The sequence below is a fragment of the Panthera tigris genome, chromosome X, assembly GCF_018350195.1.
Source record: "Panthera tigris isolate Pti1 chromosome X, P.tigris_Pti1_mat1.1, whole genome shotgun sequence".
Taxonomy (NCBI): Eukaryota; Metazoa; Chordata; class Mammalia; order Carnivora; family Felidae; genus Panthera; species Panthera tigris.
The window spans coordinates 42188450-42209635 of NC_056677.1; the positions used below are offsets into that span (position 1 = coordinate 42188450).

The following is a 21186-nucleotide window of genomic DNA, read 5'->3' on the forward strand; positions in this document are numbered from 1 at the left end:
CTGCAGCCCGAGCGTCGTCCAGTTACTTCAAGGCTCGGGGAGAGACGAGCTCGTTCTGTGCTTTGGGAGAAGGCAGTTGTATGGCCCTGGCGGTCTTAGTGGCGACAAGAGAGAGGCGGCCGGTCTGACAGCCTTCCGCTACTCGCGTGACTGTATTGGTAATGTCGGGGTGGGCGCATTTTTTGGAGCTGGAGGAAGTGCTGCGCTTTGCTCCCCCATCCCCAGCGCTTTGGTTCCTCCTACCCAGCAGTCTTTGGGGGAAGTTGGGTGAGCCCATTTCTAGGGCGCGGGTGAACCGAGCTTGGCCCCTTCGGCGGTGGGCGGAGCCTGGGCCCGGGAGAGCTTTACTGGGTCCTGGAACACCCAGCCTGGAGGGAAGGGTTGGTGAGTTTTGGTGGCATTGCCACCTATCTTCCATCTTTTAGTACGTAGATTCCGTCCACCCAGCTATTGGTGCAGGTGGGCGTGAGCACATGCCGGGAGGAGGCGGTTGGTTTTAGGATTTGGATTTGAATCCTCATTTGAGCTGTTTTTTGGTGGGTTTTTTTTTTTTTTTTTTTTTTTTTTGCCTGCATGTCCGTCCATCCTAGGTCCGTCTGCTATCCGCTATGCCGCTGCCTGTTGCACTGCAGACCCGACTGGCCAAGAGAGGCATCCTTAAACATCTGGAGCCTGGTGAGCGAACTAAGAGCAGATGGGCCTACCATGTGCCAGGCTTGACAGGCACTTTGTTGTTGATACTGCCACTTGATACCTAGCATGGGCCTACCGCGAACCAATCAGTAGGGTGGCAGGCATTTCACTGATAACAATATGGGTTCCTGATATCCATTCCTATTTCCTCCGTAATACTGGCACCTAATGGCACGTGCAGTCCATCAAAAAATCCGTGGAAGTGATTACAAAGTATGTAACGCTAAGGGCAGCTGACAAGGGTAATAGGATAATAAGATACTGATACTTTGTTCTTTATCTTACTGGTCGATACCATTATCTCAGACCTATTGTGGTGCTAGTAATGATCTATACCTTATTGGTCACCATATCAGTAGCTGACCTGTATTTGGGGCCTAAGTGTTTGGTACACACATTATGGTTAACAGTATAAAATAATGATAGGATCTATCATTTACACGCTTACTCTGCTGCTGCTAATGTTTACACCTCATTGTCAATAATAGTAAAAGCTGACATTTGTTTTGGGCTGCAGTGTGCTAGGCACTGGAAAGTACATCTTATTTTCATCTTACTGATAAATGACATCTATCACCAGCGAATGTGTGCCAGGCATAGATCTTGTGGTTAACAATACTGATAATGATCATTGATCATCTATTTTAAGCCTATTGAGTATCAAGTCCTGTGCTGATGGTATATATATCTTACTAACAATACTGATGCTTACAGCTGACATCTTCGGGCCTATTGTGTGACAGGCAGTATGCTGTTGCTGACATATACGTTTCATCGTTAGTTATATCCACAGCTGAAATGTGTGGTAGGCCTACTGAGGGTCATATACTGAGCTGACAACCTACACCTTTTTTTATTTTACTGATAGTGACAACTGTTGCAGGCCTACTGTGTGTCAGGCTTAGGAACTGAATGGATTCGGAGCAGTGTTTGGACAAATCCCTTGCTATCCAGACCTGCTACTCAATATACAGAGTCCGAGGGGCGCCTGGGTGGCTCTGTCGGTTGGGTGTCTTGACTTCAGCTCAGGTCATGATCTCATGGCCTGTGAGTTCGAGCCCCACGTCGGGCTCTGTGCTGACACCTCAGAACCTGGAGCCTGCTTCAGATTCTGTGTCTCCCTCTCTCTCTGCCCTTCCCCTGCTCATGCGTTCTCGCTCTCTCTCTCTCTCAAGAACAAACACTAAAAACATTTTTAAAAAAGGATTAAAAAAATACACACACACACACACACACACACACACACACACACACACACACAGGGTCCGAAACCCTGTATTTGCCAAGCTTGGGAGCTGAATAGATTTGGACTATTTTCAGCTAAACCCCTTACTGTGCAAGCTCATTTTACCCAAATAGATTTGAATAGCATGGTGTCACGTGCTTCCTGAACTCAGGAACTGGAGGATACATTTGTTTTGGTGAATCCCTATCTAAACTCTGAAACCAGATAGGTTTGGGTGACAGTATCAAATTTCAAATCTTATCTGAAGCCAGAAACAAAGGATTTAGGTAAACTTTTTTGCAAATCTTCAGATTTGGAATGTGAGTGACATCTGCCACAGCAGGTGAGATGCGGAACACACACGTGTACGTGCACACACACACACGGTCCATGTGAATCTGAGTGTCTCACCAGGCTCTGACTGTAGGATGAGAATCCCTCTGGTCCTTACTGCTTTTCTCCACCTCGCTGTCCTGCCAGAACCAGAGGAAGAGATCATTGCTGAGGACTACGATGATGATCCTGTGGATTATGAGGCCACCCGCTTGGAGGGTCTGCCACCAAGCTGGTACAAGGTGTTTGACCCTTCCTGGTGAGCCTGGGGGACTCGGGGGCGGGGGTGCTGACTTCTGACTTCACCCTTCCTGTGCTGTCTCTGGCCTTGGGGTAAATGGGGAACACAGGGAAGAGGTTTGGGGGTCCTCCCTCCGGGGTCCTGACATGGGGCAGGTCTAGGCAGAGATAGGGGAAGACAAGAGTTGAGGCTACAAGGAGAGGACATCTGTGCTGACACTCCTTCCCTCCCTCTTTCCGTCCCCTCCTCTCCTTCCTTCCCTCCCACTGCCCTGCAGTGGGCTCCCTTACTACTGGAACGTGGACACAGACCTCGTGTCCTGGCTCTCCCCACATGACCCCAACTCAGTCGTTACCAAGTCTGCCAAGAAGCTCAGGAGCAGTAATGCAGGTGAGTTGATAGATCCAAGGGTGCCTCACATGCTTCTGCAGCTCTCACAGAGGGGTCAGGTAAATGATTGTGGATCAAGAAGGGGCAGGTGAGGCAGGCAGGCCCAACCCCCGGCAGGGGAGGTTGTTGAGGGCAGAGGCTGCTGGGTCCCGAGTCATTTCAAGGATTTTGTGTCCCCAGACACTGAGGAGAAGTTGGATCGGGGCCACGAAAAACCAGAGCGGGGCCACGAAAAACCAGAGCGGGGCCACGAAAAACCAGAGCGGGGCCACGAAAAACCAGAGCGGGGCCACGAGAAGTCTGACAGAGATCGAGAGCGTGGTTATGACAAGGTGGAAAGAGAGAGAGAGCGCGACAGGGATCGGGATCGTGACCGCGGGTATGACAAAGTAGACCGGGAAGAGAGCAAAGAACGGCGCCATCATCGCCGAGAGGAGCTGGCTCCCTACCCCAAGAGCAAGAAAGGTAAGCAGAGCAGCAGGACCAGGAGTCAGGGAAGGCAAGTGAGGCACCACAGGTGAGCCACATAAAGGAAGTCCTCACTTTGCTCATGCAACTGCCTGAACCTGGGTCCTGCGCCAAGGTGCTGCCATGGCAGCCATATGCTCCATTCCTTCCTGGGATGGGGGAGCTTGGTGATCAGGCGCTCCTTCTGCCTCCACTGAAGATCTCACTCTTTCACCGACTTGCACAGTGGCGAGCCGGAAGGATGAAGAGTTAGACCCCATGGACCCCAGTTCATACTCGGATGCACCTCGGTAAGTGACAATGCCTCATGAGCCCTTCCTTCTTTTTCCTCGTGACTTCCTTGTGTCGATGACCATTCCTTTTCTCCTGTCTCCTTTCCCCATTTGTCAGTTGTTGGGAGTTGGGGAGAGTGCCTACCACAACCCACATTCCCAACTGCTGACCCATATTCCCTAACCCTTGTCACCCCCAGGGGCACGTGGTCAACAGGACTCCCCAAACGGAATGAGGCCAAGACAGGTGCAGACACGACAGCAGCTGGGCCCCTCTTCCAGCAGCGCCCCTACCCGTCACCAGGGGCTGTGCTCCGGGCCAATGCTGAGGCCTCCCGAACCAAGCAGCAGGACTGAGCCTCCCCGCCACCCTACCACCCTGGGTATTTTTAATAAAGGCTTTTCAATGGATTGTGACCATGAGACCTGAGTGCTTCCTTCCCATGCACTTTTGAGGCTTCCCAACCCAAACTGGCAAGATGCAAAACACATTTTATTTGTAAAACTCACCTAAGAAAGTGCGGGAGTGGCAGGGATAGGGGGGTGGGGGTGGGGCCAGAGGCAGGGGTGGGTTCCTTCCATGCCCTCATTACCAGAGTTTGGCCGTGTTAGCCTTGCGTGGGGGTGGGGGGTGGGGCCAGGGAGGGTTCAGTGTCTACCTCCCCCCACCCCTAATACTGATCAGAGTTTGGTCCTGGCTGGGCCAGGGCAAGAAGGGAGAATGAGGCCAGCGTCTTCAATCCCAGCAGCTACGAACCCTTCACCTTGGTGAGCAACCTGTGGTGGGAATGGGGAGGAAAGAAAAACACAGAGAGCTGGGGTGGGCTGGCAGGTGGGTGTCCTGAGCAAGCGAGGGTGACAGTTGTGAGGCTGGTAGTTCCTGGGGTTAGTAATAGAGCCCCCGCAGAGTCCCCTGGGTCAGAAAGCTACACATGGACTAAATAAATACAACATCTTTATTTGGCATTGGGTATCCTGACATTTGTTCATTACAGTTCCTTAGAAAACAACCAAAAAATCAGAACAAATTAATCAAAAATAAAGATCCAATGACCCTATTTACACATAGCAAAGACAGCCCAGGCATCTCCCACGCGTGCATGTGCGCACGTGCACGCAAACGCACGCACGCACGTGCACACACATCCTGGGAGACAGTTAAGGGGTTAATAAGCGTTGAGGAGTGCAGGGGCAGGTTCCACATTCCAGCTGTTTTTAAGACACCCTTGGCCCTGTTACAAAGTAAGGGTGCCTCATACAGCCAGTGCGTATCAAGAGTGTGGTTGGCAGCTTAATTTTCCCTCTCAGAACGTCTCAGAAAATAACCCTGCGTCCAGCAACTGACAGTGTCTTAGGTTCAGTGAGATTCAATCACCCCAGTGACCTCGCCTGCCTGCTTTTCCCACACCCTGGATCATTAATTACCCGATTACACCACAAATTCCCAAACCTCTAAAAAACCGATGGCCCCCTGCTGCACCCTCCCCTGGACCAGGCAAAAAATCTCAGCTCCTACCCCTTCCTCCCCGGGGTGCTCACAACAGGCCCATTTTTCAAGGGTCTCCTGTCAGGAAAGCTGCCCCAAGGCCACACACAAAAAAAGACTGAGCGGCTAACACCATCCATTGTGGTTGTGAGGGAGGCAAGAAGGCCTCAAGCCATGGGAAGCTGAGCTCCACAGATCAGCATCTGTCACTAAAGAGCTGTAGGATTTTTGTCCAATTTGTCCTTACAAAGGTGGAGGGATTGCTGGGAGGGACTCTCCCAGTCATGGAAGACAGGACACCTCTGGCTAAGGGCAGGCAGACAAAAAAAGGCCTTGAATGACAATACTGCCAACCTGGTCCCCAAGGGGTTAACTTGGGGCAGAGGAGGCAGCTCTTAAGAACCCCCTCCAGGAGAGTGGGAGGTCAGTCTACAAGGAAGGGTTCATGTGATACCCTGCCCAGTTCCACGCCCCTCCAGAAGTCTCCATGACCCGGGAGAAAAGACTCGTCCAACCCCAGAGCCAGGCCCAGTGGCGACTCAGGTCCTACAGATGCCCAACACCCTCCACCCAGTCCCCCTCCCTGTCTCCCCCCCCCACCACCAGCCCTCACTTCACCAGCACTGACTTTGGCAGAAAGGGCTCCGTGCTGAGGTCTCCACGATGGGAAGACAGCTTCGGTGGCGGCGGCTGCCCTGGAGGCTGCTGGTGAGTGCAGGGCCCGGAGGTGGAAGTGGAGGCAGAGGTGGAAGCTATGGCTTTGGCTGCACCTCGGGGAAGGCTGTAGAGGTAGACGGCACCGATGACCAGCCCAGCGCCAAGGGCAAACAACGGGTCCACATGGAAGCCAAAAAGGCGGATGGAGGCAACAGTGGACAGCACGATGGACAGGGAGGTGGCAAAGCCCTTGAGGATGTTGTCGGCGTACTTGACGACAACAGCCACCAGCAGCCCGCCAAAGGCCTGGTTGAGCACCACGCCCCAGACAGCAGGTGTGTACCCGAAAAAGAAGCCACGGCGGGCCACGGCAGTGCCTTCAGCCCACCAGAGCCCCACCAGGCCCAGGGCTGTGCCGAAGAGGCCCAGCTGCAGGTTGCGCAGCCACACCGAGCCTGAGCTGCCCTTGAGGATCTTCTCGAAGTAGACACCTGCGAATCCCGAGGACAGACACGAGGCCACCACAGCCGCTAGGCCCGCCCCAGGGTTCTGATCCAGCGGCCGAGGGCCCCCACCACCGGCTTGCTGTGCCTGGACGATGGCAACGCCAGTGAAGAGGAGCAGCAGGGAGGCCCACTGTAGCCGGGAAAGGCTGCGGTTCAGCATGAGCACGGAGAACAGTGCCGTGGTCAGGATCTTCAGCTGGTACGTCACCTGCGAGCGGTAGGTGGAAGGCACTAAGGGGTGTTCCCAACCCCCGACACATGCACAATGGAGGGACGGGGTGGGGCAGACAACAATAAAAATATCCAGCCACTGGCCACTGACTGGCATGCAGCATGACATGCCTCCCAGAAAGTCCACAGCTGTGGAAGTCCCGGGCCACACCCAGGTCGACATCCCAACCCCATTTTCTGGCTGTGTGATGAGGAACAAAGCACTTGCCCTGTCTTGGCCCAGACATGATCTATAAAACACAGCTGTTGTATGTGAACCACTTCCCACGGTAGGTAAAGAATGGGCAACAGGCTCTTTGATGAGGGCATTCGTGACAAATAGGTGCTGAAACAAACAAATCCGCCACAATGACATCAGCAAACGTTTTGTGTGCCAGTGTGGGTCTAAGTACTTTGCATGAATCCATTCACTTAATGCTGATGTATGAAGTGGGCACTATTGTAACGTCCAACAGAAAGAGGAGAAAACTAATTAAGGCACAGAGAGGTTAAGTGATTTGCCCAAGATCACACAGCTGGAAAGTAGCAGAGCTGGCATTTGAACCCAGGCAGCCTGGCCCCAGAATCCAGGCTCTTCAACCATTTTCCAAGGCCGAAAGCTCACCTGTTGCCAACCAAGGGCACTTCCCAGGTATCATTTCTTTTAGCCGTCCCAGCCTCCTGGCGAGGCGGCATTCCCATTCTCAGTTCTCACAGATGAAGAAACCGAGGTTGAGGGAGAACCAAGGCCATTTCAAAGGTGACACGGCTCCTGCTCTCTGCAGCCCTCCCTTACCAGCAGCACACATCCCCCACCCTGGCCAGTTCCTCCCAGGCCATGCTGGGCATGGGGCTCACCTGGAAAGTGGCAGCTGGCAGGTTGGAGATGGCAACATACTGGAGGTTATTCTGCAAGGTGTAGATGAGAGACGGCACTGCGAGCTTGAGTGTGTCCACATACTGCACCAGGACAGCATCGTGGAGGAAGAGAGCCAGGTGCTTCACGTTACCTGGGTGGGGTGAAACACAGCCCCTTTTAGCACTGACTACACCAAAGAAGATCCTCTGAGGGCCAGGACTGGGCCTGGGCCTGTGTCTCCCAGCCCCCTGCTCTGACTCCCTGAGGGCCATTATGAGGTCTGTGTTATCAGTTTCCTGACAGTACAACCGAGTCCCTAGCGGGTGTCTCAGGTACCAGTCTGATGGACACAAAACAATCATCCTTAACACTGCGCCTGAGAATCAAGACCGTATTCACTCAGCTTACAGCCTACCTCCGTGGCAGAGTCCCATTCAGGGCAATCACTCAGTAAATGTCTGTACAAGGAAATAATCAGCATGAACTAGCTTGTGAAGCAGAAACCTTAGGAGCATGAAAGCAAGATTGTTTACCAGAGGGGAAGTTTTAGACTCGACTTTTACACTTATCCTAGCTCCTCACTGGCTGGCGAACTGCCTGAGGGCAGGGGCCACCTCCCAGTTAGACACTTCTCTCTGTCAGCCCCACACACAATCATGTGGTTGCCCTTGCCGCAGGGAAGAGTGGAAGCTTGACTATTAAGCAGAAAGTCTGTTTGGGATCTGCTCCCACCAATACATGAGAACACCTTCCTGTGTCATAAGGCCTTTGCAAAGCTCACCCCATTTTTTTTCAGTTCATCTTTAAAAAAATAAAAGATTTTAGGGGTGCCTGGGTGGCTCAGTTGGGTGCCTTCAGCCGAAGGGTCCAACTTCGGCTTAAGTCATGTTCTCATGACTCGTGGGTTCGAGCCCTGCGTCGGGCTCTGTGCTGACAGCTCAGAGCCTGGAGCCTGCTTCGGATTCTGTGTCTCCACCTCTCTCTGCCCCTCCCCCACTTGCAGTCTGTCTCTCTCTCAAAAATAAACATTAAGGGGCGCCTGGGTGGCGCAGTCGGTTAAGCGTCCGACTTCAGCCAGGTCACGATCTCGCGGTCTGTGAGTTCGAGCCCCGCGTCAGGCTCTGGGTTGATGGCTCGGAGCCTGGAGCCTGTTTCCGATTCTGTGTCTCCCTCTCTCTCTGCCCCTCCCCCGTTCATGCTCTGTCTCTCTCTGTCCCAAAAATAAATAAAAAAAGTTGAAAAAAAAAAAAAATAAAATAAACATTAAAAAAAAATTTTTTTTAAATACCAGCCCTATGAGGGCAAGATGCAGACTGCATTGCTAACACATCCACCTCCACAGCTGGAGCAGGGCCTGCTGCAGTGAGCACTTGAACTGTCTCAGAGTCAATCAAAAACAGAGCAGATGGCCTGGCAGGGCATTATGTTAAGGGAAGGAAGTTAGACCAAGAAAGAGAAATACTGTATGATTTCATTTATTCATGGAATGTAAAAAAAAAAAAAAAAAGCCTCAGGGAACTGGTGGTTGTCAGGGCAATGGCGGGGAGGATGGGCGGAATAGGTGAAGGGGATTAAGAGGTACAAACTCCCAGCTATAAAATAAATAAATCACAGGATGAAAAGTACAGCATAAGGAATGTAGTCAATAATATTGTAACAACTTTGTATGGTGACAGATGGTAACTACACTTACCACAGTGAACACCATGTAATGTACAGAATTATTGAATCACTATGTTGTACACCTGAAACTAATAGAATATTACAGTTGCCCCTTGAGCAACCAACAGGAGGTTGGGGCACCAACCTCGTGCACAGTCAAAAATCCATGTATAGAGGGGCCTGGATGGCTGTCTGTTGGGCATACAACTTCGGCTCAGGTCATGATCTCACAGGTCCTGGGTTCGAGCTCTGTGTCTGCCTCTGTGCTGACAGCTCAGAGCCTGGGGCCTGCTTCAGATTCTCCCTTTCTCTCTGCCCCTCCCACTTGTGCTCTCTCTCTCTCTCAAAAAAAAACATTAAATGTTTTTTTAAATCCACGTATAACTTTTGATTTCCCCCAAACTTAACTCCAATAGCCTACTGTTGACTGGAAGCCTTATCGATAACATAGTAATTGATACGTATTTTGTATGTTAATATGTATTATATGCTGTATTCTTACAATAAAGTAAGCTAGAGAAAAAAATCATAAGGAAAATGCATTTTCAATACTGTAGTGTATTTATAAGAAAAAAAAACTTGGGGCACCTAGGTGGTTCAGTCGGTTAAGCATCTGACTTCGGCTCAGGTCAAGTTCTCATGGTTCCTGAGTCCCGCCTTTAGCTCTGTGCTGACAGCACAGAGCCTGCTTGGGATTCTCTCTCCTTCTCCTTCTGCCGCTCCCCCACTCGTGTGCTCTGTTTCTCTCTCTCAAAATAAATAAATAAAACTTAATTTTAAAAATATACTGAGGGCAGAGCTAGATCGTACATCTATATCCTTTACACATGCAAGGCCTTTATAGAGAAATGATTGGTAACGTTTTAAAGGAGGGCTTTAAATTAGTAGATAAATCCACCTTACAGGAAATACAGAGGATAAAAGAACATGTTAAATGATACCACAGGGAGGCAGCCAGCAAAATCCAGGCCACCCAAAATCTACAAGACATACAACCTGCTCTCTTCAACAAATTAACTGCAGATCAAAAAGAGCTGGAGGGGAGCCCTGAGGTTGACAGACCTAGAAGCCATCAACCAACTACAAGACACTGACCATATATAAACCTGACTGAGACAAATTCTTAAGACCTGTTAGGATATTTGAGAAACCATTATAAATGTGAACACTTGACTGGATATGTGATTATTTTATTAACTTTAAAAATTATTAATTTTCTGGTGTATGATTTTTAGATATCGCAGTAATTTTTTTAATGTACAAAAATATTTATTCGGACTGTAAGGGGGGATTTACTGCAAAATAATACTTAGTTCATGTGGGACATACTGTAGTATAAGGCAGGGGGTGGGTACATGAGCAGACATGTAGACTGGCAGTGAGTGGATAATCACTGATGCTGTTTAATGGTAGAGTGGTCATGGGTTGAAAACTGATGAATCTGGGTGATGGGTACATGGACATTTTATTATTACCTCCGATTTTATGTATGTTTAACATTATCCATAACGCAAAGTTAAAGGGAAATAACTGAATCACTATGTAATGGTCACCTGATACCTTATGGGCACAGATGGTCTCACTCCTACAGTCCACACAGGCCAGCTCCCAGGGGATTAGGGATATAAAAGTGTGGGTGCAGCTACTCATACCTGGAGGGACAAGGCAGCTTAGCTACACATACATATTCTCCAGGCAATTTCATGGACTCAGTGATACTCCCCCAGCAAACCCAAAACTCCCCCAGCAAACCCTCCATGTGGGGATGGGTACACACCCACACAGTCCCACCCGCCAACTCCAGTGCAGCACCCCCTTTCTGGTTCATACCCCTCTTCTGTGCGAAGAGCAGCAGCAGGCAGGTGAGACCTTTGAGCACTTCGGCCATGACCACAGCAGTGGTGGCAAAGAAGCGGTCCCCAGGCAGTGTGCGGGCATAACGGATGCTGAGGATGAGGGAGGCATTCTGGACCACCAGCACAGCTAGGGATATGTATTTGAGGCGCCGGTGAGCTGTGGGGAATGGAATGAGCAAGGGGGAAGAAGGGATCAGAAGCTGCTGGGGCACAGCCACACCACCACCTTCCCCCTCACTCCTTTCTCAACCAGGATCTTCCTAGCCACTTGCCACTTCCTCCCTCTGCCTCCTTCTCCTAACCCAATGAGGGTATGACTCCCATCTACTTCTACTGCCTCAACAGGCAGGAAGGGCCACAAAGGGAGAAATGGGCCTCACCCTGTCCAGCCCATACTTGGAATCCTTGGTGAGGTATCAGGAAATGGCTAGGGCAGGTTCTGGACACACTCTGGCCCCCTCTCCCCCTCTTCTGTGTGAGAAGCAACCCACGCCCAGACAGAATACCAACTACATTCTCAACATTTGAGTGCTGACCGTCTGCCTATCACTAGGCTAAAGGATTTTATATGCATTACCTCAACAGACCTCTATATTGCTCTGATCTCTGAATGAGCTACAAGGATTCCATTCTATGGATGAGCAAACCGAAGACTTATATGAAATGATGCTTCTATTTAATGAGAGGCTGTCCTATGTAAAGAATGATACCTCAATACAGGGACCACTGTATAAGGCATGTCCACCCCCTAGTAACGGTCTTTCTCCCATCTAAAATATCATTTCATCCCCTTCAACTATGAATGGTCTCTCCAACTCCTACCTTGTATGACCACCAGAGTCCACCTGACCCAGAATGGTTTCATAAACATAAGAAATAATTCCTCCACAGTCCCTAGGATTGAACCCCATATAATAAATGGTTATTGCACCAAGAATGGTCTGGTTCCCTCTAGACATAAGGAAATATTTTTCTATACTCCACATGGTCCAGTCATCCTCCAACCACCGCACCACCCCTACCTCCAGCCAAGGAATCATTCCTGTTCTACTCACACTCATAACGAACTCTCCCCGCTATAAAGAAGGGCCCTGCACCCTTAGAAAGTCTTTTCTCTGCCATATAAGGAAGGACCCTCCCACTCCAACCTGCAATGAACTCTACCTCCACTAGGAAGGGCCCCCCCCAATGGTCCTCTCCCCTTCTTATGACAGACATACCAATCCTCAAAATGGACCCTCTTAAGTTGTGTAAGGAAGGACCCGCCCCACCCTAACTCACAATAGCCCCTATCCCTTTATAAGGAAGAAACCACCACTCTCAGAATAGCTCTTCTCTTCTATAAGGAAGAACTTCCCCACCCTCAGAATGCTCTCTCCCTTCTATAAGGACGGACCCCCCCCACACACACACTCAGAATGGTCTTAATGATCTTAGCCTCCACCAAAAGGAATAACCCCCCAGACTCAGAATGATCTCTGCTCTCCATATGCGGAAGGAACCCTCCATCACCTTCAGAATGGTCTCTTCCCCGCCTTCCAACACACTCACGACAGTCCGTTCCGTCCTCCATCCCCCACCCCCCCAACACACATAGGTCGGTCCATATGGGATGCTCCCTCTAGCTTCGGTGAGGAACCTTCCTGACCCCCCAGCGATCTCGACTCTCGCCCCGCCGCCCCTGCTTGGTCACAACCTGTCTCACCCGCACTCGCTGTCCCAGGCTCCAACGCCCCCGCGGAGACCACCCCAGGTCCTGCCGCCGCGGTGGAACCGCCAGACCCAACCGCTGCCATGTTGGCATCTGCCTGGTCCGTCCCCTCGGCAACAGCAGGCCACTTCCGTGTCCCTCACTTCCGCTTCCGGGCCTCTTGGGTGGGGCCGGGACAAGCGAGGGGCTGGTCGGAGCCGGGGCTTTCCTCGTCCGCTCCCGAACAGTGAATCTAAGACCGCGGCCTTGGGATTTCCAGATTTTGTCGGGAAGGGGAGACCCGACGGGCGGCCGGCTCAGCCTCTTGATGTCTCTACAGAGCCTCATTGGCTTATTCCCGTTACCAGACCCGCCCTCATCTTCATTGATCCTGCTTTCCAGATCACCCGCCCATCCTATGTCCTCGTCTCATTGGTTCAGCTGACCCTCTTCTATCTCGGCTCTTTATTGGCACCTTCTACAAGAGGATACCTCCCTTTCCGCATCAAAACTCCTGGGTCCTTTCTGGTTGGACTGAAGTTCCCCTTTCTCCCACCTCCAGCGAGGTCCCGCCTCCTGGAGAGCCCGCGGGCATCTGGGAGGAAAATGAGACTGAGGGGGCGGGGCGGGTGTGCGTCAAGTTTCATCAAGCAGATGAAAGCAGAGCGGTTGAGGCCACACAAGTGACAGGGCATAGGAGAATTGAGACTGGAGGATAAATGAGCCCCTATTGAGGGTGCGAAGGAGACCCGTAAGCCAGCAGGTGAGGCGGCGTTCAGGTTAGCTTTTGAAAGAGGGGGAGGGGCGCACCTGGGTGGCTCAGTCAGTTAAACCAAGCGTCCCACTTCGGCTCAGGTCATGATCTCCTGGCTCCTGAGTTCGGGCCCCGCGTCAGCTGGGGAGCCTAGAGCCTGCTTCAGATTCTGTGTCTCCCTCTCTCTCAAAAAAGAAAAAAAAAGGGGGGGGGGGCAAGAGAGGGTTCAGCTGAGGTCAGGACAAGTGAAACCAAGACAGAACAGGGCAGGTATGTCAAAAAGTGAGGACTGAGGGGCGCCTGGGTGCCTCAGTCAGTTAAGCGTTGGGCTTTGGCTCAGGTCACGATCTCCAGGTTCGTGAATTTGTGCCCCGCAACTGGCTCTGTGTTGACAGCCTGGAGCCTGCTTCAGATTGTGTCTCCCTCTCTCTGAACTCTACCCGTTTGCACGCTCTCTCTCAAAAATAAACAATTTTAAAAAACTAAAAAAAAAAAATAGAAGTGAGGAATGAGAGATGAGAGGGATGAACAAGTTAAGACTGCAAGGGAGACATGAGAACATAGGGGCAAAACATGTGACTTACACCCTGAATGTTACAAGGAAACAAGGAAAGGCTGGGAAGGTTTTTGTCTGTGCCCAACCCTGGCCCCTCCCTCATCAGTGCCCTGAAAGGCATTTTCTCTTGTGGGAGGATTTTATTTCCTCCCCTGGGGGTGAGGAAAGCAGTTTTCTCTGCCTGAGCAAGCCCATTTTTGATTCGGGAAGTGTCTCAAACATCTTCAGTGTCTATGGTATCTCTAATGGAGCCCTTCTGCACATCCTGGGAGCTACATAAGAGCTGAAGAGGGGGAAATCAAGTTTTTCTTTGTGGTCCTGCTTAAATGAACCCTAAAGGAGCTTTAGGATGGTACCACAAGGCTAAGAATCCCCAAGAGCTGAGGAGAGCTCCAGCCCACCTCCCTCTTGGCTCAGCATACAGATGCTCCATAATTGCCTCACTGTATCTACAAATGGCCAGTCATTTCTGATTCTATAACATTTATTAAGTAGTGGGTTTCCTTGCTGCATCTACAATGGCCAGTCGCTTCTGATTCTATAACATTTATTAAATAGTGGGTTTCCACACATGGCTTTTTAAATAATCCAGGCAGGGGGAGAAGGAAGAGGAGGACACAGTTGGAGTTCCCCTCCCACCAATACATAAGTATTTACATTTCAGCAACTGGACAATCCTGGCTCAGAAGGAGGCAGCAAGAATCCGAAAAAGATGGAGGGGGGGGGGCCCCAGGAGAACAAACAAGACTTATTTCCCCCACCCCATCCCCCAAAAAACCATCCACCCCATCCTAGTGGACTCTGGTGGTGTCCATCTTCCATTCCTTCCCCAAATCATGGAAGAAGGGTTCTCCTCACCAGAATAAGAGCACTTGGGATAACAGAGTAGGGTCCCCTCACCAAAAAAAATTAATAATAATAAAATAAAATAATAATAAAAAAATTAAAAAAAAGTCCTGGAATAACAATAGGGCATTACCTCCCCCAGAATAAATAACCCTGGGCTGAGGTAGGCAAGCAGCTTGACTGAATATAGACCCTGGGCTAGGGGAAAGGGTCCCTTTGCTAAAATAAGAGCTGCTGGGGCATTGGAGGGAAAGCACCCTTGCCCAAGTGAGAGCATTTAAACTAAGTGTGTGCGGTGGTAGCAGGAGGTGCCAGTGTAGGGGTTACAACTTATCAGAATAAGAGTCCTGGGGCTCAGAATGGAAGTAACTTCAAACCAAATAAACACCCTTAGCAAAATGAGAAATATGGAAGTCCCCCCCTCCAGAATAAGAGATGTAAGTTCTGGGAGGAAGGCTCCTTAGCAGGATTGGGATGGGGACTGGGCAGACTTGGCTTATGTCTCCTGATCCCTGATCCCCAATCTCTGACCCTAGTAACACTGGATTTTTACTGACCTGTATAACCAGGTCAACAGATATCCATCTATCCCTGTGGCATGCCATGGGACGGGTATTTAAACTAGTGGGGGCCTGGCCAGGACTAGGGCAGCAGGGACCAGGCCAAAGGGGTGGGACCCCCCGTGGGGGCATTGAGGGATGCATCCTCAGCTGGTGTCTGCATCCAGGGGTCCAGCAGTATCTCCTCCAGTGAGGGTCGGGCAGAGGGTTTGGGGGCCAGGCACCGGCGGATTAGGGCACAGCAGTCTGCAGATCAGAAGTACACAGAAGATTAGCAGTCAGTTCGGGGCACTAGTCCCTGGGAAGGATGCAGTCCACTGGGATGGGACCAGTGAAGGCCTCACCTGGGGAGACATGGGCAGGGAAGTGGAGCTCAGCCTCCAGAATCTCCTGGTCCCTCTCAAAGGGAATGTCCCCGCACACCATGTCATAGAGGAGGATGCCCAATGACCAGACAGTGGCTGGGAGCGCGTGGTACTGGTGACGAGAGATCCACTCTGGGGGGCTGTACACCCTTGTTCCTGCACACAAGCCAGAGATTAGACCACTCTCTGATAATGCCCTTCTCCCACCTCACCCTCCCCAGGAAGTGTGGTCCCCTCACCAGAATTAAGAGAACTCAGTACACGAGCAGGGTTCCCTCACCAGAATAGGAGCTCTTTAAAAATAACAGCAGAGTCTCATCATTAGAAAAAGGTAATAGCAGAGTGCCCTCAACAGAACAAAAGCACTTAAAAGTAACAGTAGGATCCCTTTACCAGATAGAAAAGGAATATTCAGGATAACACAATCCCCTTACCAGAATAAGAACCCTGAACAAGGTCTAGGCATTGTCAGAAGATGGACTTTATCAGAGGACAAGGCTTGAGCATTCCCAGTATTAAAGATCAAGAACCTTATAAAGGTGCAATACAGATCAAGGATTACAGGACACCCCAGCACTAGGGGCCAATGATCAAGAGACCACAAAGATAAAAGGTAAAAAATCCCCCCACTGAGATTTAGGGAAGACTTACCATCAAAATCAGTATAGGGTTCATCATGAAGTAGGGCACCGGAACCAAAATCAATGAGTTTGGCACAGCCCCGGCGAAGGTCCATCAAGATGTTCTCGTCCTTGATGTCACGATGGACAACTCCACGAGCATGGCAATGCCGAACAGCTGCCACTACCTGGGCAAAGAGGCAGCGGCTTCGGCCTTCACCTAATGGGCCCTGCTCTGTGATGTAGTCAAAGAGATCCTGGGCAGGCAAAGGTCGCTCGAGGACCAGCATGAAGCCTTCTGGTGTTTCAAACCAGTCAAGCAGGCGGATCACACCAGGGTGCCCACCACCTGCACCCACCTTCCATAGCAGTGCCACTTCCAGTGGGCATGTGACTGAGTCTGACTGTGAGGGGAAGAGGAGAAAAGAGAGAACACAGACGTCAGGGCAGCAGCTGTGAGGCGGACTTCTTGCCTGAACTTAATTCATAGCCCCTCAGCCTCCTGACTTTGTGGTCTTCAGCAACCCACTTCCCTCCCTGAGCCTCAGTTCCCTAGCCTTAAGGGCCACTGCAAAGGTGGTTTGAGCCAAAATCCTATGAACATCTGACTCAGTAACTATTTGAATAAATGAAAGTGGTTCTTAAAAAAAAAAGCCTTCTGCAGAAGGAGCAACTGATGAACACTACTATGTAATAGTGTATCTTTTGTTCACTGGCATCTCAGAAAAGATTACAACAGTACCTTACATACAGTATATGCTCAATAAATAGCTGTTAAATAGCTGAAAGTACTCTATAGCATAGAGTCTAACACAGAGTTAGCACTCAATAAATACTATTATTGTGTAATAGTTGTAATGTTTTGTTCACTGACATAGCTCAAACACTAGAACAGGGTCTGGTAACAGGGCAGGGCTTAATACATGTTTGTTAAACAGGTAAAAGCAATTAGTAGAAAGGACCTAGCACAAAATTAGCTCTCAATAAATGTAATATTTTGCCAAATGCCTAAAACTGTGCCTGGCACATAGTAGGTGCTCAATATACATTTGTTAAATAGCTGAAGCTGATTAAGTACAAAGGAACAAAGTAAGAACTCAACATCATGTGATGTTTTGTCACTGACACCAAACATCTATAGAACTGTGTTGCAAGTACTCAGTGGGACTTGGAACACAGTAAGCTTTGATGATGAAGCAAAACCTGAGACATACAGTCAGTGCTCAATAAAAGGCATAAATGCTAGGCCATAAAAGCGCCTCACGCTAGAAGCCCAACGCGGGCACGAGGGCTGCCAGAAGCAGCCTCCCAGCCTGAGGTGGGGCCCTCTCCCGGCCAGTCCACTGACTTGCACAGCCGCAGACAAGTTTTCTCACGGTGGTGAAAATTCCGCTACTGCGCAGGCGCACCTTCTCCCTCCGGGTCCCACAACCTGCGCGGGCGCACTCTCCCCTAGAGTCCGCCAGGGGGCGCTCGCACCCCTACAACTAGCCCAGACCCGCCCAGTTGTCCGTTAGCGTTCTAACGGCCGGAGTGAAGCAGCCACCGTCACCATGGCAACCAGTGACCTCTGCCCCTCTTTCCCCACCAGCATGCCCCGCGGGCAGCCCCCGAGGCAATGTTCGGAGGGAGAAGGAGAAAGGCGGTTTGGAGGGGAGAATCCAAGGCCATGGGGGTAGCTGGGGTGAGAACTGTTTGGAGGTGTGGATGTCACCACAGGGGAGTAAACACGGGCTGGTAAGAGTGTTCTCCTCACCATTACAGGGCCCAGGGAATCATACAAGCCCTAGAAAGGCAAGGGGGTGAGTCCCTCGCCAGGGCCCATCGTCAGAGATGGCGTCGCCAGGTCAGGCAGGACTCCAAAGATACTCACCAAGGGGGACCAGCCCAACACACGATTCCGGGGGATCACTTTGATGGCCACCTGGAGAAGGGGGCTGAGGTGAGGGGACCAGCAGATGACCCCCAGGTCCCTCCTAGTCTTGACCCTCACCCCAGTCTTTCTGGTCCCAACCTCGCCACGCCACAACCCAAAATGAGCTGGAGCTTCTCCCCTGCTCTCCAAGTGCCCAGAACCAAGTTCACCTCTCCCATCATCCTTAGCCCTGGGTTCTCCCTTCTCAGGCTTCAGGCCCCTCGCTCTAGCTCCTCAGCTCTGAATTTCCTAATACCCCAAGCCCTCGATCTTTCCATCCAGCTCCAGGACACCCCAACTCTCTACCACCGGGGTCCTGGTGCTCAGGACTCCACGCTGGACATCTGCCCTCAAAATCCCCCAAATCTCAGCTCTGAATCTCCACCTTCCCACACAGATACATATCCCCTGGATCCCAGGATCTAGAGTCCTCACGACCTCCCAGTCTTCAGTCTCACCCCCCTGGACCCCCAGAATCTCTGCCCTGAAACCCCTCTCCCCCCACATACCCACTTGGATCGCCACACACACAAACAAGCGCGCGCACGTGCGCGCGCTCGGGCACCCCCACCAACCTGGATCCTGGTCCTCATGACCCTACCACGCACACATTGTTGGCTCATCCCCTGGTCAGTCAGCATCCCAGCCCCGGGACTACGGGGCCCCGGGACTCCCTCCCCCGCCGCGCACACACACGCGCACACGCACACGCACACCCCTGACCCACCCAGGACCCTCGTGGTGGATACCTGGAGTCGGTCTGTGACGCGATGTCCTGCGAAGACGGTACCAAAGCCCCCCTTACCAAGGAGAGGGCCAAGTCGGTACTCGGCCTCGAAAGCTTCCCGATCCTTGCCTCCTACGCAGGCGGGGGCGAGGAAGTCAGGGTGGCTGCGTGCTGAGCCCGGCTGCGACCCTCTCCTCCCCTCCTCCCGCGCCGCCCTCAATCACTTCAGCCCGCCCGGCCTAGTCGCGGTAGGGGAGCCTCGCTCACCTGGCGGCGGCGTGGGGGTCACCGGGGCCACGGGGAGCCCTTGCAGAGGCTTAGTCAACATGGAGGAGGTGCTGCGCAGATTGAGCCCGCTGAGCCCGCAGGGCGTGGACGCCCGGGGCAGTGAGGCTGGTGAGCCAGGACTTGGGGGCGCCAGGGTGGAAGGCAGAGAAGCTGGTGGCCCAGAAGGGCCCTCAAACAGCGTAACGTTCGGATTCGACGCGCGCGCCAGCCCTAACGCAACTGAGCCGGGGCACGCGCCTCCCGAGAGAGTCGCCCCGGGCGACAGCCCCGCCCACTTGGCTTTGATCAATCCGGACGCGGCACCTGCTGTACCCCAGCCAATCGGAGCCAGCCCTTATTTGCATACCACCCTCAACGTTTCAAGTACCCCCTTATGCAAATACATGCCCGGATCTTCCGCGGGGGCCGGGCCCACATGCAAATATGGGGGGCGCGCGCGAAGAGGAAACCGGTTCTGGGAATCCCTTTGCAGCGACCGCATTTGTTTTGGTTGTTGCGCGGTGTTGTTTTTATATATATGCGTGTGTGTATGTGTATAGATATAAACTTAAAAAAATAACTGCACCGCCTCCTTTCCTAGGAAGTTGGTTTGCAGCCGCTGCTTCGAGATTAGCGCGGAGATAATGCCAGGCCCGGCTTCTAAGAATGCGAGCCTGTGGCTACCCTGGACCCGGTCCCCGAAGAGTGCTCAGCACCCAGGACCAGAGCCCTCAAGGCGACCGGCGGCCTCTCCCCCCAAACTGAAGCCGGGGATCCTGGAAGAATCTGCCCAGCTTCCAGGGAGGGGTAGCCCTCCTGACCACCACCGCGGGGGACGCGCTGGTCAAAGACAGCGTTCCCAAGCCCTGAGGCGGAGGTCTATGGTGTGTTTTTAGAGCCCTTAACCTGACCAGACCTGGCTAGGTCTGGCCATGAGCCCAGTCAGCACGTCTAGAATCTGGAATGGCAGGGGGAAGTGGATCTTGGGCGGGGGTGAGGAGCAAGCCAGAGTGATGGTGGCGTGGGGGTATGCTTCCAAATGGCAGAGACGGACGGGGAGAGCTCAGACAGGTGGCAAAATACCCTCAGTCACAAATTTGTGAAAAATAAGTACAGTGTCATGCCACAAGAAGATATGCACTCAAGGCACTCACAAAAGTACCATATGATATACACAAAACCCATACTGTCAGACACATTCATGTAAACTTACATGACACAGATGCAGACACGTACTGTCACAGAGACTGACATCCACTGTCAGGCAGGCATGCTGCCAGTTATGTCCCAGAATGACACCCAGAGAAACACTGTTACAGAAAGACAGGCACTCCAGAGAGACTCACATGGACCTACGTTGCCATGTGACAATGACACAAAAATGTCAGACTCACCACCACCAGAACTTGTCACGATACTGGCACCATCAGACACACACTATCACAGGAAGACTTGTACTGTCCCAGAAATGAGAGACCTCGTGGCTGTCACAGAAAGACACACAGATGCTCCAGAGACACACAAGTACTGCTCCAAAGGCAGACATAAATACTTATGCAACAGAGCCACATGGATAGGCAGTGTCACAAAAACAGATGTGGATAGACCCAGTCAGACACACAACCAGCAAACATGCAGCGTTGTCACTGAAATTGTCCAGAAATAGCTACCTAGAATCTGTCAAAGGAATACAAACGGACATCCACCCCATCAGAATGAAACCACAGATGCACTGTCACAGACAGACCCACGCAGACATGCACTTGTCTCAGAAACAGGCATAAACTGTCAGAGATAGAGTCCCACACTCAGTCACCATCTGACACACCTGGAAACAAGCCCTTGTCACACACACTGGAGACACTGTGAGAGGCACGTGAAGACTTGGACTCACCAAAGTCACACACAGACAACACTCAAAAAGCAAATACACACATGTACTCTCCCTTATTCATCCAGTATTTATTAGGGGTCTACTGTAAGCCTGCCAGGCCCTGGCAGGGGTGCAGATATTAAGAGATACACAGA

General features: G+C 51.6%; 3 protein-coding genes across 8 annotated transcripts; 1 reads left to right on the plus strand and 2 right to left on the minus strand.

The window, feature by feature from the left end:
* Position 1: 1 nt before the first annotated feature.
* PQBP1 (polyglutamine binding protein 1) lies at positions 2-4039 on the plus strand. Of its 2 annotated transcripts, none has more exons than XM_007084962.3 (7): positions 2-158; positions 591-675; positions 2399-2510; positions 2770-2882; positions 3063-3347; positions 3577-3640; positions 3823-4039. In XM_007084962.3, the coding sequence occupies exons 2-7, from the start codon at positions 609-611 to the stop codon at positions 3977-3979; spliced, it is 798 nt and encodes a 265-aa protein (XP_007085024.1). In that variant the 5' UTR covers positions 2-158; positions 591-608; the 3' UTR covers positions 3980-4039. The 2 variants fall into 2 exon arrangements, with proteins under 2 accessions (XP_007085024.1, XP_007085025.1); XM_007084963.3 differs by lacking the exon at positions 2-158 and adding an exon at positions 177-384.
* Positions 4040-4167: 128 nt separating this feature from the next.
* Positions 4168-13402, minus strand: SLC35A2 (solute carrier family 35 member A2). Of its 5 annotated transcripts, XM_042974160.1 has the most exons (7): positions 13359-13402; positions 12564-13143; positions 11681-11752; positions 10833-11015; positions 7340-7491; positions 5737-6479; positions 4168-4399 (listed from the first exon to the last, which is right to left on the minus strand). In XM_042974160.1, the coding sequence occupies exons 2-7, from the start codon at positions 12652-12654 to the stop codon at positions 4372-4374; spliced, it is 1269 nt and encodes a 422-aa protein (XP_042830094.1). In that variant the 5' UTR covers positions 12655-13143; positions 13359-13402; the 3' UTR covers positions 4168-4371. The 5 variants fall into 5 exon arrangements, with proteins under 5 accessions (XP_042830094.1, XP_042830097.1, XP_042830098.1 ...); XM_042974163.1 differs by lacking the exons at positions 11681-11752; positions 12564-13143 and having other exon boundaries at positions 13359-13397; XM_042974164.1 differs by lacking the exons at positions 11681-11752; positions 13359-13402 and having other exon boundaries at positions 5737-5889; positions 12564-13346.
* Positions 13403-14388: 986 nt separating this feature from the next.
* On the minus strand, positions 14389-19428 carry PIM2 (Pim-2 proto-oncogene, serine/threonine kinase). The gene is made up of 6 exons (XM_042973770.1): positions 19159-19428; positions 18914-19023; positions 18123-18173; positions 16281-16653; positions 15609-15785; positions 14389-15510 (listed from the first exon to the last, which is right to left on the minus strand). Exons 1-6 carry the CDS (start codon positions 19217-19219, stop codon positions 15347-15349), a joined length of 936 nt encoding a protein of 311 aa, XP_042829704.1. The 5' UTR covers positions 19220-19428; the 3' UTR covers positions 14389-15346.
* Positions 19429-21186: the final 1758 nt, after the last annotated feature.

Excerpts from the sequence above, each read along its gene's own strand:
- PIM2 (XM_042973770.1), bottom strand. The coding sequence starts at position 19,219 with ATGTTGACTAAGCCTCTGCAAGGGCTCCCCGTGGCCCCGGTGACCCCC. Across the intron at positions 18,174-18,913 it reads GCGTCACAGACCGACTCCAG|GTGGCCATCAAAGTGATCCC; the intron begins GTATCCACCACG and ends CCCCTTCTCCAG. Across the intron at positions 16,654-18,122 it reads TGTTGGGCTGGTCCCCCTTG|TCAGACTCAGTCACATGCCC; the intron begins GTGAGTATCTTT and ends TTCCCCTCACAG.
- PQBP1 (XM_007084962.3), top strand. The coding sequence starts at position 609 with ATGCCGCTGCCTGTTGCACTGCAGACCCGACTGGCCAAGAGAGGCATC. Across the intron at positions 676-2,398 it reads CCTTAAACATCTGGAGCCTG|AACCAGAGGAAGAGATCATT; the intron begins GTGAGCGAACTA and ends CTGTCCTGCCAG. Across the intron at positions 2,883-3,062 it reads GCTCAGGAGCAGTAATGCAG|ACACTGAGGAGAAGTTGGAT; the intron begins GTGAGTTGATAG and ends TTGTGTCCCCAG.
- SLC35A2 (XM_042974160.1), bottom strand. The coding sequence starts at position 12,654 with ATGGCAGCGGTTGGGTCTGGCGGTTCCACCGCGGCGGCAGGACCTGGG. Across the intron at positions 11,016-11,680 it reads GACTCTGGTGGTCATACAAG|CTCACCGGCGCCTCAAATAC; the intron begins GTAGGAGTTGGA and ends CATTCCCCACAG. Across the intron at positions 6,480-7,339 it reads TGCCAGCTGCCACTTTCCAG|GTGACGTACCAGCTGAAGAT; the intron begins GTGAGCCCCATG and ends TACCGCTCGCAG.